The sequence below is a fragment of the Corvus cornix genome, chromosome 1 (assembly GCF_000738735.6).
Source record: "Corvus cornix cornix isolate S_Up_H32 chromosome 1, ASM73873v5, whole genome shotgun sequence".
NCBI lineage: Eukaryota > Metazoa > Chordata > Aves > Passeriformes > Corvidae > Corvus > Corvus cornix.
Genome location: NC_046332.1, coordinates 60960300 through 60978974, shown reverse-complemented (window position 1 = coordinate 60978974; position 18675 = coordinate 60960300). Strand labels below are relative to the sequence as shown.

Below are 18675 nucleotides of genomic sequence, written 5' to 3'. Positions count from 1 at the left end.
TCAGGATGATCTGTTCCATGACTTCTGCTGGTACCTAGGTTAATTTGACAGGCCTGTGGTTCCTTGGATCATCTTTCCAATCCTTCTTTTAGGTGGGCCTTATATTTTCTAATTTCCAGTCAACTGGAACTTCTCCAGATCATCAGAACTGCTGGTAAATATTTGAAAGTGTGTTGGGTGAGCTCTTTAACCAGCTCCCTCATTATTCTCTGGTGCATCCCATCCAGGCCCCTAGACTCGTGGGTGTCTGATTTGCAGAGCAGATTACTAACCATTTCCTCCTGAATTATGGGGGCTTCACTTGGCTCCCCGTCAGTAACTTGCATCTCTGGGAGTTGAGTTTCCTGAGCACCACTGGTTTTGATATTAAAGACTGAGGTTAAGAAGGTGTTAAATACCTCAGCCTTTTTGTCATCCCCGGACATGATGCTACCCTCTGCGAGCAGCAAAGGATGGAGCCCTACTTTTCTGGCAATGTATTTATTGAAACTTTTGTTGTCTGTAACAACAGTGGTCAAATTAAGTTCCAGTTTGGCTTTGACTCTTCTACTTTTTCTCCTAACATAACCTTTCAACATCCTTGTAGTCCCCCCAGGTTACCTGATCCTCCTTCTGGAGGTGATACACTTTTCTTCTTTTTTCTTTTTTCCTCTCCTCTTTGCCCTGAGTTTCAGCCTAAGTTCTCTGTTTAGCCAGGCTGGTCTTTTTCTCCTCTGGCTTGTCTTATGGCATATGGGGACAACTTGCTTCTATATCTTTAAAATTTCCTTCTTAAAGTATGTCCAGCTTTCCTGGACTTCTTTACCCTTCAGAATTGACTCCCAAGGGACTCTGTCAGTCCATGTCCTAAAAAGGCTAAAGTTTGCCTGCCAGAAGTCTGAAATGGCAGTTCTGCTGGTGCCTATTCTTACTTTATTCAGAATTGACAACTTTATCAATTTTGCGCTCGCTGTGCCCAAAATGGCCGCCGTGAACCAAATCACCCACCACTCCTCTGGTCACAAACACCAGATTTGTTGGAACAGCTCCTCTGGTAGGCTGGGAGGGGATTCACCTGCCACCTGGGCAGGGCCCTACCTGCATTTTCCCTGTCTCTTAGGTCCCTTCCTGCCTGTTGGGGAGAGGATCTTCCACTTCCTGAGATGCAGTTTGCTGGCATGCCAGCCTCAGCATTGGCAGAGAGAGAGAGCGTGAGAGTAAGGCTCAGAAAGGTTTACAAAACCTGCATATTAACAGAATTTTATTAAAAGGTATCTTATGAAGACAAAAATGAAAAGCATACTGAAATTCCTTATAGCATAAAATTAGACTGATTGCATAGCAACTGCTTTAAAGATTAGAAAGGCTGTATAATTTTCAGTATATAGAGAAATAAGATTCAGAGTGAAATATTGTCTGCACATTTAGGATGTGATTGTGCACATGCCTAAATTCTATAAATTTTAGATTGGTAAAATAATCTCTGAGATTGAGCGTATTAGGAATAAGAAGTCATTTTATCAAAGGGATTCTTCTGTGTATCTTGGATAAACCAAGTCTTGCTCTTCCTATAAGCTCTACTGCTAGAAGTGGAATTTCTCACATATTAAGAAGTTAATCTTGTAGAGCAATTTTACTGTCAAAGAAAGAATATATTTTTTAATCTTCTGGAGCTTCAAGGAGGAAAAAATATGTTAAGAGGTCTTTGACTCAGAGTCATTGAAAGTAACTTCTTTGATCTTCTGAGAAGTATTTCTGCTGGTAAGTGGGTTGCTTTAAGTTCTGAAGATACTGGAATAAATTGTTGCAACCCAGTTCGTTGTGTCTGTTTCCTATCCAGTAGGAATAATAATTACTTCAGGTGAAGACACAGGATTTGTTCCACTTTGTATTCTTCTTTTGTTCCTTCCTATATTGTTAATGTTCCTCTAAGTTTTGTTGCGTGTCAGCATCAGGGTTTTACAGCATGACTGAGCTGGTGGCTTCTGTGACTAAAATGACTGGCAAAATGTCTGGGAGACTGAGCTATGCTGCAGTGCTTGAGCAGATTTTTCAGATGTGAGAATGTGTTTACTGAGTATATAAATAGCAGGCAGTTAAAAATGTGAACTTGAAAATAAAGGGTGGCTGTACTTTTTGTCCTACATGTCTATAAGGCAGAGTGAGAAGAACACCTGGAGAAAGAGCAAAAGCTGTAAGCAGTACTCTTGGCTTTATGCCTTCACTCAGGAAAAGAATATTTTGTACTTGTATATATTTCATATCAGAACTCTGCTAATAGATTCTGCTTAGTGATCACCATCAGTGTCTTGATGGTCCATATATATGTATGTATATTTATATATATGTGTGTTTCTTTATGAGAATGGGAGTGGAAGAAAGAAATCTGTTCAGTACTTCTAGTAACATATTTTAGGTTAAAACATAATAATTCTGTGGTGCTATGTCTTCATAATGAGGTATCAGAAGTTGTGTACTCAGAAAGACAACCTATGGGGAAGATACCTTCCTACATCTTTCTTCCCTCCTCCTTTCATTCCTTTTCCTCCAGGCTGATTACAGTAGCCTTTGAGAACTTTCAAGATTCTGAACATCCTTTGAATACCCTTGAAACCAACCTGATCCTTTTTCTGGGAGCCAGAATGTTGCTGTGTATGGTTCAGGTGTTGTTTAAGATCAGAGTCTTAATTAAGAACATCACCCAGACATTTGCCCAAAAGCTGGATAGTTCGGGGTGGAGTAGTGTGTGGGACTCTATGGGCCAGTACCTAGGGCAGTGGTCTGTGTTTGCACTTTACCCATAGCAGGTGGGTAATCCAGAAAAACTAGTAAAAGTTTTGGCCTTGGAAAAGGTGTGCTGGCAACCCAGGAGGGCCCAAACCGCTGCAGTGTATTGGTGCCTGGCCCAGGCCTACCAAGACATGTCCAGGACTGCAGAGTGCCCTCAGGAGGGAAAGAAGGTCTCTGAATCTGACAGTGGGACACCAGGCCCTACAGCTGCTCCAACCACGGTGACAGACACTGTGGTTAGTTCAACCCTGATGACGAACACTGCCACTGAAGCAGAGAAACAACATGGGGTGGTGTTACTTGCCCCTGTACACAAGCAGAAGAAACGTATATGAAAGTCATCCTTCAAAAAAGCTTTAGCAAAAGCTGTCAAGGAGATCAAGGAGGTTGGAGAGGGTGGAGATGATGAAGAAGCAGGGCCATCACAAGGGCCATTTTCAGTGGTATTACCAAGGCCATCACTTACAGTGATACTGAATGAGTTTTTATACATGCAAGTGCTGGATTTCATTTTTGAGGAATTTCTTAATATAGGAATAGGTGATTTGATGTGTTAATTAAGGGGGAGATGAGGGAGGCAGGGTGGCAGTGAAGTGACACCTTTCACTCCTGCCTGCATAGCAGCTCTGTTAGGAGGTGATGTCTTGATAAGCTGCAGCGCCAACAATTAGTCTAGCAGTAACTAATCCATTAATTCCTGCGTTATCAAGTGTGTAAGTTCAATATATGCCATTTTCTTACAGAGAATGGTATAAGAAGTCATCACTAAGATCAAAATGAGAGCACAAATAGATTTACTTTCTAGGGACCTGATCAGAAAGGGTGATGAGCCGGAAAGTTTGTATTTTGGATCTGTGTGTGACTTTGATTTTTCAGGGCCGTGGTGTGGGCATAAAATCACTTTCTTATTTCATGGGCTCTCAGTGGAATAGTAGTGGGTCTACGAAATAAACAAATGAAACTTGGCCATCTGTCCTCTATGGTTGCTTCATTTTGGCTCATACAGATATTATTCTTATTGTCCTAGAGCACTGTTCCTGTATGCATCTATATGTATTAATTGGTAAAATAAATACCAAAAAATAGAAGAGATACAAGGTCGAACTTGCTTTAAACTATAGTGAAACTTTGTATCAAAGCTAAGCTTAGGTATAGCCTGTTGGTTAGCCTGATTTAAAATGTTTTGGTGTAACATGGAAGATTATTGAACTTTTTTTTTGTTATTTCCTCCTCTATGCACTTGGATTGCCAGCAGCATCAGTGGTAGATTTCATTACATCCAAGCAATGAAATTTCTATTCTTTCTGTATAGTGCTTTCTGTGGACCATGAAATTATTCACCTGTATGGAATACTGAGAAGTATTAACTTTTCTGAAGCACTATCAATGTATAATTCAAAAGGGAAGAATATTTAGAATATCCACACTGTACTGCTGTGCAAGTCTTGTTGTGAATTCCCTTTTATTAATGTATGGGAATCTTCTTTTTAGACTGCATTGTTATAAATTATTTAAACTGATTAGTTTGACACGTGTTTAAATGTGCTTATAATCCTATTATCTCAATTTGTCTTACATGTTCTGCCTGATCAAATATATTCCAAGATGTGCTTTCCTCCTCTAGGATGAGTGGTGTAGGATTTGGTGAATATGGGGAATATGAATATTATAGCATAATGTATAATGATGGAAAACATCTACTATAGATTCAAGAGAAGTTAAGGCAAAAATATAAACTAAAAATGGGAACAAGTGAAATACCTCTTTTCAAGGAGGAATAGGCTCTTTTCCCTGAATAAGGGCTGTCTGTTTCTAGTGGACCTCTGGGACTGCATGGGGTATTTCATGATGAATCTGCCTGGCCAGAGCTGCTCTTGCTTCTGCTGTGTGGAGCAGGAGATGGAAGAGGAAGCACTTGGGGAGCACAGACTGTAAAGAAGGGACTGAGATTTTTCAGGAGATACTGGAAAAGGAATTTAGGGCACAGCTGTCTTAAACCTGATTTGTTCTCTGTTCACTGATTCAAGGGCTGAAATCTGTTATTTCAGCCCGAGTGTCTTCCCTCTACACCTGCTTCAAGTCTGCACATGAACCATCTGCAAATACAATGGCTTGTGTCTTACGTTATGCATTTTATAGTGACAATGTGGGGGCATGGAGAAGCTACTGGCTAACATTCTTTGGAGCAGGTGTGCTGCCTTTCATCAGTGCTCTGTGAAAGGCATTGCTTGAAAAGAAAAATCTCATATAATGGGATTTTTTTACAATTCCAGTCTAGTCACTTCAGTTCAAAGTCTGGCTTCATCCCCCCACGCTTACTGTAGACTTCTGATTTTTAAAGCAGGAAGGGAAATTGCTTTCTAGTCAAGATGTAAGATGGTTTTTGCCACTGATGACTCTCCACTTCCAGTGATGTTAGCCTCCCTTATGCTTTTGTTGCATTCTTCTTTTTCCTGGGTCTTGCCTATGTAATTATTCCTGTAGAGTATGCTCTTCCTCATTGCCTGCTGGTTTGATGTGACACAGAAGGGCCCCATCATCCATGCTGAGCTCTTTTGTGTTTATGCTATATTAACTTTCTGCTTTTGCATGTTCTATCACCATCTGTGAGTGACTTACAATCTATTTCTCTGTTCCAAAAACTGTTTCTTTTCAGTTTTGAGCAGGAAGAATTAAAGTCTTTATATTTTCCCTCTAAACCTCTCTTCATGGATGTCTGATAGTCAATTCTTGCTCTGACTAGAGTGGAACACTTGTACCCAATTTTTGCTACTGATTTCCTTTGCTCTCTCTGATCTTAATTCCACAGATGCTATAATAATTTTACTTGTCATTTAGTTTGGTAACTGATGTACTTGTCTCAAGATACTTATCTTAAAGATATATTGAAGCCTCAGAATATTTTTGCATAGCATTCCAAGATAGAAGTCTGTTGATGTGGTTGAAATCTTGTCCAAAATCTCTTATGCATCAAATGTTTCTGTAACTTTCTTTTGTGTTGACAAGTGTGATTTTGCTGTTCATATCTGTTCAAAAGGGTGCTACAAAGATGATGAAGATGTAGTGCATCTCATTATGTGTCAGCTGCTTTTGGGTTCTGTTGATTCTTGTCCATGTACCTTAAAACACACAAACTCTAGCACTGAAAATGTGTGAAGTCTCACTTAGTAACTTTTGATCAAAAAGTTGATAAATACCTAACCAGGTAAAAATCCCACTACCCAAACCACATTTCCAAAGAAGGTTTTTGGCTACTGAGAGGATAAAGAAATCCAGAGCTATTGATGTGTGCTGGGGATTAGTCATAAGGATCATTCATGAAATCATAAATGTACCCTATGTAACTTTAATAGAGGAATCAATGGTTTTGCCAAAATGAATTTCTTAATAATTGGAACAAAGGCACTAAATTTTGTATAACATGATGCAAATAAGAAAATAAATAGAACCATGTCTTAGTTATGCTAACTTGTCTTTTAATAAAAAGTAGTTTCTTTGCATATCTATATATTCTACAGCCACGTTAGGAATACAGCTGTTTCTGAGTAACTAAAACCACTGTAAAACTAAGCTTTTGGTAAATAAGCCTGCTTTCTCGTATTCTACATGTAACGCTTGGAAAGAATTCTTCATAAATTGGTTTTGTAGATATCTATTCCTCCAAACTTTCTGTAAAATTCTGATGTTCTGCTTGATTTCTCTCTAATGTAATGGGATTCTGGTCGGTTAACTCCAGTGCTAGGCAACTGACCATCATATGTATCTTTAGGAAAACCCTTTAGAATAAGGCAGTTAAATAACAGGTAAGCTACCACAGAAAAATAAGGATGTTTAACTTCCAAGAGCACCCATCTTAATAAGGGGTACATGGAATGGAAGCAGCATGTGATATGTTATACCTTTTGTGTTTTCAGTTGGATAGATTTGCCAGTATAAGAATTCCAAAAAGTAAGAAAGAAAGACCTCCTCTGCCACATATGAAGCAGTCACATTCTACAGATTGGTCATCCACACCCATGGACCCGGAGGATTTTGCTCCAAAACCACTGTCGGAAAGAGAAATCATAGCACTGTTTGAAAAAATGATGGTAAGAGTCTCACACTTTCTTTTACTTAAAGAATGACAACATGGCTAAGTGATAGGTGGAGCACATATTCTTCACTGCATGTGTTCTAATCTTTACCTGAATTACTAATGTTATTGTTGTTAGTTGTAATTATGTGGTTATTAGGGTTTTTCTCAGGGAATAAAGTATTGGAATTACTTTTTTCAATCTTTTGCTCCAAGTATATTTAAAATAGAATTGACAAGCAAGCTTGTGCAACACATTTTGAGGAGGAACAAGAAATGGGGGATCTTTCTTCCTTTCAAGATTATCTAAAACCTTTACAAAGAGATTTTATGCCTTCAAATGTCACAGCTACATTTAGTTCTGAATTTATATGCCATGTCACTCTTGTACAAAAAAAGAGACTTGCCTCTAAGGCAGCATTTGTCTGCAAATTTGCTTCTTTCCTTAGCTGGCATTGTTAGTGCACAAAGAACAGTCACAAAGATCGTGTGGCATTGGTAGCACCTCAATAGGTTGAGCTTTTTATCGTGATGATGACATTTTGGGCAATTGAAAACTAAACACGGAATGGCCATGAGAGAAGAGTGACTGAAATCTGAAGAGCACAAGAGAACATTAACAAGGAGAATGATGCCTAGATTATTATTTCTTTCTCTGCCTCACAGCAAGTAACAAGTAACTCTTGAAACACAAAGGGACTACCAGGGACTGGCATGTGGAGAAAATGAAATGCACTGTGAGAGAAGTACCTTTGTGGAATTTGTACTTCCTAGTACTCAGTGATGGTAGCTTAGTTTTGAAGAAGGTTTTGTAGAAAGAACTATAACTGAGAGATAACATTCAGGATTGTCGTGGTTAAGTTGGTGAATGAAAGGAATAATTAACTGTGTTACCAACTTTTGTATTTATATGTGTTGCCAAATGGTTCATTTTTCGTCGTGTACTTTGATGTCTTGCTTCTGTTAGAAGTTTCACTGTAAATGATAGTTGCTCAAATGTTAGGAAATGGGAGAATTTTTTTTATAAAGTTTGAAGGTGTGCCTCCTTCCATATACCCCTGCATTTAGATTGTATTTCTCTGCCATCCTGCAGACATTCTGGTATAGGATAGTCTGTGATGTTATACTATGGCGTAAATAAATGGAAATTTTCAATAAATCCTCAGAAACCTACTACTGCATGTCTAGATAAATATAAATGCTTATATCCACGGATCCTGAAATAATTAATTCCAATTTTAAGGCTATGTTGTGAAAATATGTTAAAGTAGTGATGACATCTGGATAATTTGAAGGCTTTTCTAGTTTCGTTGAATAACAAAGTACTTAAACTTGTATTTGATAAGCTACTTTATCAGTGTTGTTTTATCTATAACATGTACCACAGAAAGGATTTTTCAGATTATCCATGTGTGAATGGGCGGAATAATGCTAGTTTAGTCACAGTAGATTACGTAGCTAATTATATATTGTAGCCTCTAGTTTGCTGTTCTGATCAAATTAAGTGATTTTAGAGGGGTGGATTGGTGAACAATTTGAATGTTGTAGCCAGACTTCTAGAACTAATTTTGCACAAAAAAAAAAATTCAATGTGTTAGTACTGAAGGGAGAAGTTTTTAAAGTCTGAGGGTTTACTGAATGTCTACATTATACTTGGGGTTTTCCTGGATGCATATGGCTTCCTTCTTCCAGTATTTTATGTCTTGTGTATTTTTCATGGGAAAAATTATGAAAGAACTCATAAAACCAGACAGTTAAAGATAATAATTAACTGTTATTTAGCTCCTTTTATTTTTGTTAGTGCTATTAGGAAAATATACATGTGAAATGATGTATTCTTTTTTTCCAAAGAGGTATTGCTCACCTGTAGAATATATTTCAATTATTTAAGAAATAAAAGGATGGAGATTAAATATTTTATTAACTAAGCAATATCTGTTGTGCCCATTGTGTCACTGAATACTTCTAATCTGTATAAATTAATTGTTTTAATGATGTTTCATTTGTTAAAAACAAGAACAAAGAAATTACTTTTTACTGCACACACAGACACAATATTTCCCATAAATTAACCTGCTGTTATATCTAGGCTTATGGAATACAGTTTGTGTTGACAAGTTTCTTAATTCTTGGATTTTTTTTTTTTTGCATTTAGAAGTTAGATACTTTTATTTAAGTTTAAAAGCTACTTTCGAGAAAAGATAAAAGCAAGTTTGAAGGAAACTGCTTTAAATAGAAGAATGAACTTTGCAATACCTACTCGATAATGTGAAAAGGTTGTTTTTTTACTTTAGGTTAAGTTCAAAATTAACCCTATCCCAGCTGAAACCAGGACAGGGGTCAAGCATTTTCTGCAATAACTTCTTGGATTATAATATAATAATATTATAATAGCTTGGATTTATAGAAAAGTGTAAATGTTTCTAGGAACTGTGCTTGATTCTGTTCTATTCAGCATGAAAGCTATTGACAGACAAGAAAACTTAAGTTTTGGTGCAGTGTAAATTCTAAGGCTTGTCTGTGCTGTTTGTCTTTGATTTCTGACTAGGTGAAATAACTTTGATATCAGGACGGTTACGCAGTGATTTTGTAGCATTGCTCCTGCCAAAGCTGGTGGGGATTCACCTCATGAGTCTCAGCTGAAAATAACTGCAGTAATTCTTGCTAAGCTTGGGTAATGCACATAGTAATGTTGTGTGTGCTTTATATATGTGTTCCAAAATTGTTAATTGTTCCCTAAAACTTTTTGTTTTCCTTTTTCCTTTTATTCTTTAACCTACACCATGATAGGAGATGTCATTTCTCACAGATGTGCAACTGATTATAGTGACCAGGGCATTTCTTGGCTAGAGCAGTAGAACTCCCTGTGTCAGAAATGTTAGTGACATTCAGAAGTGTGACTTGTGGGGTTTTGAGTGTAGGTCTCTCTCTGCTCTTTTTGACCTCTGGATTTATGTTGGAGTGAATGAATTATGACGGGGTTTTGATAGTAGTTGGAGGTGTTGTTTTAATCTTTAAGGATTTGGGCCTCGCTTATTGCAAAGGTGATTATTAATTTGTGAACTACTTTCAGTGCAAACCACATTCTGCTGCCTAAGATGAAGCATTTGGGAATGGAGGAAGAGAATTATGGAATAAATTAAAATTTGAAATGGAAATTAAAAATATGCAAAATACTGGTTTGAGTACATTTATAAATGTTTTGGGAAGTATTAAACAATCCTTTTCTGTAGTTTGGTGCATGTGTATGAGAAACTGTAGGTCTTTCCTAAGAAGAGAAAAATGGTTGTGATGCACTTGTTAATCCCAGCACAGTTGACTGGTTTTTTTTTTTTTTCAGTCTGAGTTCAGAGGGAATATGGATAAGGGTTTTTATGGTTTTGATTAACATCTTATGAAAAGTTGTTTGCCTAACAGCATTCAGTTGTCTAAGTTCGTATTTTTGTATCTTTATTCTTTATTTTATTTAAGTCAGTCTCTTATATTTGAATAATTCTGTTGCTGTACGACATTTAAGGCTGTTTTTTCCTTTTTTTCCTCTCCCATTCTAGGAAGATATGAATTTAAATGAAGACAAGAAGATGCCATTGAGAGAAAAGGATTTTAATACCAAAAAAGAAATGGTGATGCAATATATCAGCACTGCTTCTAAGTGTGTAAGTAAATGACTAAAAGCTTACATTGTTTCCTGTTGGACAGAAAAAGTGATTCATACATGTTACATTCCTTTGACTAACTTCTGTTTCTCACAGTGTCCTTTAATAAAGTTTGTGTCTGTCTTATTATTTTACAAGATACAGTGGCAGATGGTCACTTGAAATGTGTCTTTTATACACAAACCAGCATGTCTTTTTGGTAAAGGTAGGTCTAAGAGTGGAGAGGAAAAGATTCTGCAAAAACTTACTGCAAAATCTGGTGTTGAATCTTTTTCTTTTCTAGCACTGTTTAAAAGAATTCCTCAACTGGTGAGCCTTTTTCATGCCTGACTTAACATAGAATTCGTGTTTGATGCTACGTAATAGCTGATAATGAAAATGTTGTGCACAAAATCAGTTATTGTCCATATTTTACCTGTAGAGATAATGACTGGTTGTTTTAAAGCAGTGCAAGGAGTTGTATGTAAGTGCCAGATTAAGGATGCGGTTGGCATAAGAAAAACGGCTTAGTTTTTGCAGAGTAGGAACTGCCTCCCGTGCTAAAGGCTGCATGGCTAATCCTGTCCTCAGATATTCTGAGTGTTTTAGAATTCATATGTTTGAATCTTTGACTTTCACTGCTGTATGTGACTAGAGATAACAGTAAAAATTGCCTGTATGCAATTTTACCTAAACACTGAGAAAATAAAACATTAAGTATAGTAATTTAACTGAGATATTTATCTTACTGTCTACTTCAAATGATGTACCTTATTAGTGTAATGCTCTAGCACTTTTAGGAAGCTAGGTATGCCTAGTGCAGGACTGAACTTCCTGGAGATTATTTAAGATTAGTTCATCAAAGCTACTAGTCCTTCTACAGCATAACAGGACCTTAATATCAGAAGATGGGGTCTAGCTTGTTTTTAATTTCTAGAGATACTGCATGGGAAATCAAAAAACTTCAGACTAGTAAATCCTACAACATTCTTAAAGTTTATCTACTCAAAATAGTATGTGAGGGTTTATATATCATTGACACTCCTAGCCTCCATATGTATTTTAAGACCTCAGTTGTTTGATCTAAAAAGCAATGTAATAATAGGACATGACTGGCTGTGCAGAGTTGCTGCATTCACATCTGTTGCTGGAATTGTAGCATACTGATGGTGGTGATGTTAAGGCTCTCTGTCAAGAGAAAGGTTTTCATGTTTTTGCTTCTTGGCACTTAAGACTTGCAAAGAACTGAAACGTGTATAACAGAGTAGGTCTCATTGATCCTTCTTTTTGAGTGCCATTTGCAATTTTTGTTTTGTCTTTGGATGTCATCACACTTGTGTTTTGGCAATGGAGCTTCTTGCTCTATGCCCAAAGCAGCTGTATAAGGTACTTTGTTGAAGAGGACAGGTCTCCTCCCCCAGGGCAGTGATTTGTTCCCACACACTGTTGTCTTGTGTGTTTTCCTAAAGCCCCCAACAGCATTTTCTCCTTTCTGTTCCCTTCCTCTGCTGCTAGCCCACGTATTCCCCTTTCTGCAGTGGGAGATGACTAAAGACCAATCCATGCAAGGAAACTTGTCTTTCCTGAACTCTCTTTCTGCAGTTGTGTCCTTACTGGAAGTGACATGCACCTGTTTTGTACTGGGAGAAGCTGTTTCTTTGAGGCACAGGTTCAGTACTTTGATATGGTAGTGCTGCAGATGATTTCAGATTAGTGCTGGAGCTACTGGGATGGGAAATTCCTTTCCTTGCCATTGAAAACTCTTTGTTCCTGGCATGCTCTTTTCATTCCTCGAGTTTGTTGTACTGCCTGAGTGCCTTCTGAGTCTAGAGAGAATAGTGCGCTGCACTCCAAGAGTACTTGGCTAACTTTTGGTGTACCTTGCCACATGAAAGTGTCATACTTTTTCGGAACAGTTGAAATGCCATGTAGCACCTGACTACTGTGTGCAACTAATCCTGTCTCAGGCCTCTTTCTAGGAGTGATACTGCAGTAACTTCTTTTGATAGTTCATACTTCTTGAACTTTAAGGAGATGGGTACTAAGATATTTTGCCTTGGGAAAGATACCCTCATTCACAACTGTTTTGGAGAGTACTGAACATTTTTTTATCATTGACCACAGCGTCAGGATTTCCCTTTCTGAGAAGTGCACAACTCCTTTCCAATAATCACAAAACACACCTCTTTGCATAGTAATACTTGCAGAAAAGGAAAGTTTTGAAAATAAATTTCCATGTTATGGGGTTGGTACTCAAGTGGAAATAAAAGCAGCATTGCTATCATGTTACTGTACCATAGGTTTTGCTGTTTTACATGTTCAAAACACACAAACTGGGTTTTTAAAGTGAGTTTTCTTTTCAAGGTTTTGTTTTTGTTGTTCACATTGCTCCCTTGTAATGTTTTAACTAGATTAATTAATGCTGACTTCATGCTGCATCTGCTCACAGACCAGTTGTTTTTCAGTTGAGCAATTAAGTTTCTGGAGGCACTGATGCCTCAAGATATTCCCTCTTTCTCAGTTAACTTGAACATTCTGAACTTAAGCAGCTTTTCCCATGCTGAAATACAGCTAATATAATCAGTTGCACAATTAGTACCAAATGCAGCTCTTATTTTATTTAAGCACTGGCAGATGTATCATATTCTTGTTATGTTGCAGAACTTTGGCATAACTATGAATAAGTGGTACTTGGCACTGAGGCAGTTTGTTGTACAGACATTCACAGTTTACTGGTTCTTTTGCGTAGGGTAGTGTTCCAGTGGGGAACTGAGTCTGAAATGGGATGACTGGTTACTCTGTGGATGTTGATGTGAGTCTCCACTGCTTGTGACACTGTTTTTGGACGGGTCACATGAGGCTTTCTGAAATGTCATTCTGGTGAATTCTTCTAGTCTGGCTGGGCTCTTGTCCCATGTGACCTTTGCACTTCACACATTGCTATTGAATATATTAAATTCCTTTCAAAATACCTTCTTACCATCTTAACTCTATGTCCTGTCCATATGACTGTCCTATATGACTGTGCATCAAAAGAAAGCAGTTTTACTGACAACTTATAAGTATTTTGGTTGCATCAGTTTTGTCAATTTTACAGCAGGAACTGCTGGGAGAAGTCACTGGAAATGACAGATTCTCCACACAGGATATTAATCCATATGCTTAGGCATACAAGTAGTGCTTATCAAGCAGTCTATGCACATCAGGAGCTGCCAGCAGAATTTCTGAGACTTTGAAATTTCCAACTCTCTTGTAACATTTAGTTAAATACTTTGTGATGAAGGCTGCTGGGGGTTTGTTTGGTCATTTTGTTTCTAGTCAGTCTGTTACCTCATCTATGCAGAGTCCAGCTGGAAAGATCCATGAAAGAAAACTGAAAATACTGAGTTTCTTTTTGTTTGTGGGAACATTTATTGTTAAGGATTTTTTAAAATTTTCTTGGGGTTTCCTTGATCTGTCTTTCAGATTCTCACCTCAACCCTCATCCCTTGCTGTACATCTCATTTACTTTTTTTTGTGGAACAGTTATTGGAAGTTTCCCTCATACTTAAGCGTAGGGATCTCCATCAATTCAGAGGCATGTTCGGAATTATATCCATGTACTACTACATGTGATGTTTCAAAACACAGCATGAGATGCTATATTTTTGGGATGATTCCTGACAACAGGTGTTTTTTTGTTTGGTTTTTTTTGGGTTTTTTTTGGTGTCTGGATCTGTTATCAAGTCCAAGGAAATATAGTTGGAGTGGAGACTTCTGTAGCCCCCAGCGTTCCATTGTCACAGAGTCATACAATAGAAAGAGGCTGGAAGAGACCTCTGGAGATAGTCTCATCCAACTTCTTATCTATTCCATTTTTCGTATCTGTGATAGAGGAGACTATATAGTCTGCCTGAGCAACTTGTTCCTGTACTTGACCAGCCTCATGCTTAAAAAAACAGAGGGAGGAGAGGGAAACTTTGTGTTTGTCTTATGTTTAACCAATTTCCTATATTTCAGTTTGTGCTTCTTGTCCTTTCACTGACAGGGTTCCCCTGAGCCTTCTCTTCCTGGGGCTAAACAATCTCAGTTCTACTAGCCTCTTCATGTGCTACAGATTCTCTTGTAATTGTGTCTACAGCCCTTTCTGGACTCATTCCAGTATGTCCATGTCTCTCATGCTGGGAAGTAAGGAACTGGACAGAATTCTCCAGATGTCTCACCACTGCTGAGCTGAGGGGAAGGGTTATCTCCCTCGGCCAGACGGTGATGTGCTTACCTGTGATCAACTTGTCGTCCATCACAACCCCTATTTTCCTACAAGCCTACATCCCAGCTGGTAGCCCCAACACATGTTGGTGTGATGCCTTTTCCTGGTCTTAAAATCAAGAGTCAAACATGGTTAGAAGGGAAAAAGGGATTTTACCTCGGTATTTATTTTAAGGATCCCTAGGTGCACTATGTCCAGGTCGAATGCACCTCAATGCACACGCAGTGCACACCCCCAAAAGACCTGGTGTAACATTATAGGTCTTACTAATTAGCATATCTATCAAAGATTCCCCAGTGAGAGGCTCGAGTGAGCCCCCCTCCCCAAGGAACCCTCCCCTGGATGGTTCTATCTTCATTTACAGAATGTGTTCTGGAGAGGACCTTGGGGTCTGAGGCCCACTGATCCCTACCTACGAAGCTTCTAAAATATTTAGTCTCCTAGCTTAAGAAACAAGGCCAAGAATGTAGGCAAAAAGCATTAGGAATACAGAAGCTGTAAAAAGGTATAAAAGGGGTATAAAAGAAAAGGCAAAAAATCATCATGGCATCAGTGCATGGGATTATTCCTTCTCAGGTTCAAGATTTACAGTTTTCTGTTGTGGAACTTCCTGAAATTGCTCTGCCTGTTTTTCCTGTCTGTTGGTGTCCCTCTGAATGGCAGGTCAGCAGCCTGGTCTGTCAACCATGCTTCCCAGCTTTTAACTTCACTTCTTTGCTAGAAACTATTTAATCATCTTCTAATTCACAGAAGAAAAGATAATTTCTCAATATTTCCTGAGGATCTAACAAAGGGAGAAAACATCATCTGCATGAAGCTATCTATAATAATATAATGAGACTACCTCACTATTAGTAGTGAAAAATTTCAAGTTGTTATTGCATTGTAAGTCTAATTCTCTTCAATTCCTGACTTAAGCCACTAGTTAATCAAGAATTATTTATTAAATCTCTTTCTGCAACATGACAATTGTGCTTCTGTTTTCGAAAAAAGGAGTCTTGCAATGAAATAACTCAAATCTAAGTTTTATACACCATTGTATGCCTGCTTTTTTGTGTTTAGATATGTCTTGTAGAAAATATATCTGTCCTTCATGTGAAATGGGTATTAAGTGGACAAGACATCTTATTTTTTAATGTCTACATGAAGCGTCTACTTCTGCAAGAGCAGAAGTTACTGCAGTTACACACTGAGTGTTCTGGTGTGCTGCTTCTTTGCTTTGTATTCTTGTGTGACTGCAGTCACCCTTCTGAACCTGTGATCTCTTCAGAGGATCTCAGAACTGGGTTTTTCTTCTGTTGAATATTGAATATTAAGATGTTTGCAATGCATAAACAAAATCTATTCAATACAAAAATTTTATTTCACTGAGCATACGTGATAAATTTGTACAGTTGATGCCTGCTGCTTTGTCTACTGATTATAAATGTGTTCATAAAATGACCAAATTTAGTCAGGATTTGGCAAATAGTAGATAGGCATCAGTTACAGGTTTACAGGTCTACATTATATATTTTTCAAGGAACAGAAACGGTTAGCCATTAATAATCTATTTAAATTCTATATGCACCAAATGAAAAACAAATGTATTTTCTGTGTTTCAGGGAAGTCTCAAGAACAGTAGGAAGATTTCTCCCCAAGAATTTATTCAGGATTTAAAATCTGGGTCAACGGATGAAAGACTAGTCACTTGCTTAGAATCTCTCCGTGTGTCCTTGACTAGTAATCCTGTCAGGTAACATCATTAACACATATTGAAGAGATTAATCATATTCTAATTTCTTAATGGATTAAAATTAATGGATATGTAGATGTACATGTTTCAAGGTTTTCCAGTTAATGAGTGTATGCATTAGTGAATGATTGCAACTTCTTTTTTATCATGGATTATGTATCCTCTGTAGGTCTATTATTTGTAATAGAGTTGGCTGGTCTATGCAAGGTAATATTAAGAGAAGGTAAATTAAATATGGTGCAGAAGCAGTTCCCTTTGTTATCTGGTGCTAAGTAGTCATTTTTTTTGCATTTGTATTTTTGAAATATTTCTCTTTGGTCTTCTAACTTATTTTTGTCGGGGTGATAAATAACAGGAGTTAGGCACCTTGGTGTAAGTTTGTTCACCAGAAAAGATTTATATTTTTAATTGACTCCTTCTGTCCAGTGTACTTTAAGCTTTCTTTCTTCCTGCCTTCTGGTATTTTTTTCTGTATGTGTAGGGTTTATCTACAGAAGAAAGCACAACCTTTGTTTACCTGTGTTTTATTGAAGAAAGGTTAACTCTTCAGCAATCACTGATCAGTCTTAATTTTGATTTGTTCTGTGCAGCTTGGTTTGTGAATGCTGACTTTATTTTATGAAATTGTATTTTTTCCTGTTCTAGTCTATTTGCATCCTTTTGTTTTAGAGTTTAGAGTTACCATTTAAGACAATGATTGAACACATGATTTGGGGAGACTCTTTGGGTTGTAGTTGAAAATAATGCAAATGAAATGTTGGGACATGATTAGAAAAGGATTGCACATCTTTTTTTTCTCTGTGTGTCTTGGCAGAGTTGCTGATGTCGGTCTTCTCTGTGGGTATTTGCTTCTTTCCTTCTATTAATTTGTTTCTGAATTGGATTGTCTTTTCTTATTTAGAATATGTCATGGTTCATATGGGAGGAAACATGCTTTACAGTAGCCTGACTTATTCTGATGAAGGGTTTTACGGAAGATATAATTCCTCCCTGAATGGGAAACTACTTTTAGATAAAAAATTGCTTCCCCTTCTTAAAAAAGACCCCAACAACCCACAGCCTGAACTTTGCTTGTTGGTATATGCTTGGAGAGAGAAATACAACATCTATGAAATGTGACATTCTGTTTAGAGCACTCTATTCTCTCTGTTCTTGATATGAGTGGATAGTTTCATCTTTTTGTATGTCATTCCTTTTGCTGCTTCTTTCCTACACATCGAGAGAGAAGTTAACTTTCCCTTCCCCAAAAAACCAAAACAAACCAAGGCCTGTGATCCTGGTGAGGTGCTAGTTAATGGATGTGTGGCCTAAGAATATGTCTGAATTTGAGAGCCTAGAATTGGAAATAGAGTGACTATGGCTTACAAAAACACCAGAGAAGAGGTATTTGAATAGACATCTGTTTAATAAACAATCTCTACTACTTGTCCATGAATGTGTTGTAGTTTACAAATCAAAAGAAAGATCACAACCATTAGAACATACGTGTTCTGAAACAGTCTTCTGGTGTATTTAGTGATGCTGAAAAAGTAATGTTTGCATAGACCTCACTAGACTTAAAGAGAGCATTTTAAAACAGCCTTATTAAAACCCGTAAGTTCTTATGTACGGTTTATATGTAAAAGCAAAAGTAGAACAGCAACACACTGTTTTTCATACTAAATGTTTGTGGAGTAAACATTTTGAAAACATATTTCTAACATGTAGCAACAGTTGATGTTTGTTGGATGCAGATATTGATGACCTTGATTTTCCTGCCAGTAGCCAGATCTTTGAGTAAGAACTTGCTTTGACACAAAAATGCCGACCTCTGGTCCAGCTGCTATAAATCTACGATTATTTAGACTTCAGCTTTGTGTGATATGGACAATGAGAAATAATGGATGAAACTTTGGGATTTTATTTTGTGCATATATATTAAGAAAGGATGAAGGTATTAATATTGAATTTAAACTGTCATTGTGTATTTTGTGGGCTGTGATATTTTTGACAATATATAATTTAGGGTTGGGTTTTTTTCTGATTTTTCAGTTCCTGTACTTTAATCAACTTAACTGTTAAATCTTGTTGACATTTCAGTTTCTAATTCAAGAAGTGGTTCTACAACGTTGTTTTCAATTAGTTTTTATTGCAAAATATATTGTTAGTTCACAGAGAAGATCTGAATCAAATGACGCTGAGTAGTTTGATCCCTGGTACTTAGAAACAGGTGTTG

General features: G+C 37.4%; 1 protein-coding gene across 4 annotated transcripts in view; it reads left to right on the top strand.

The window, feature by feature from the left end:
- The window catches only part of DIAPH3 (diaphanous related formin 3), a 210197-nt gene that overhangs the window by 15076 nt on the left and 176446 nt on the right, over positions 1 to 18675 (top strand). For all 4 annotated transcript variants that reach the window (XM_039568562.1, XM_039568574.1, XM_039568565.1 and 1 more), the window contains 3 exons: positions 6684 to 6857; positions 10393 to 10497; positions 16330 to 16460. In XM_039568562.1, coding sequence (XP_039424496.1) covers positions 6684 to 6857; positions 10393 to 10497; positions 16330 to 16460 — 410 coding nt within the window. The remainder of the gene's footprint in view (positions 1 to 6683; positions 6858 to 10392; positions 10498 to 16329; positions 16461 to 18675) is intronic.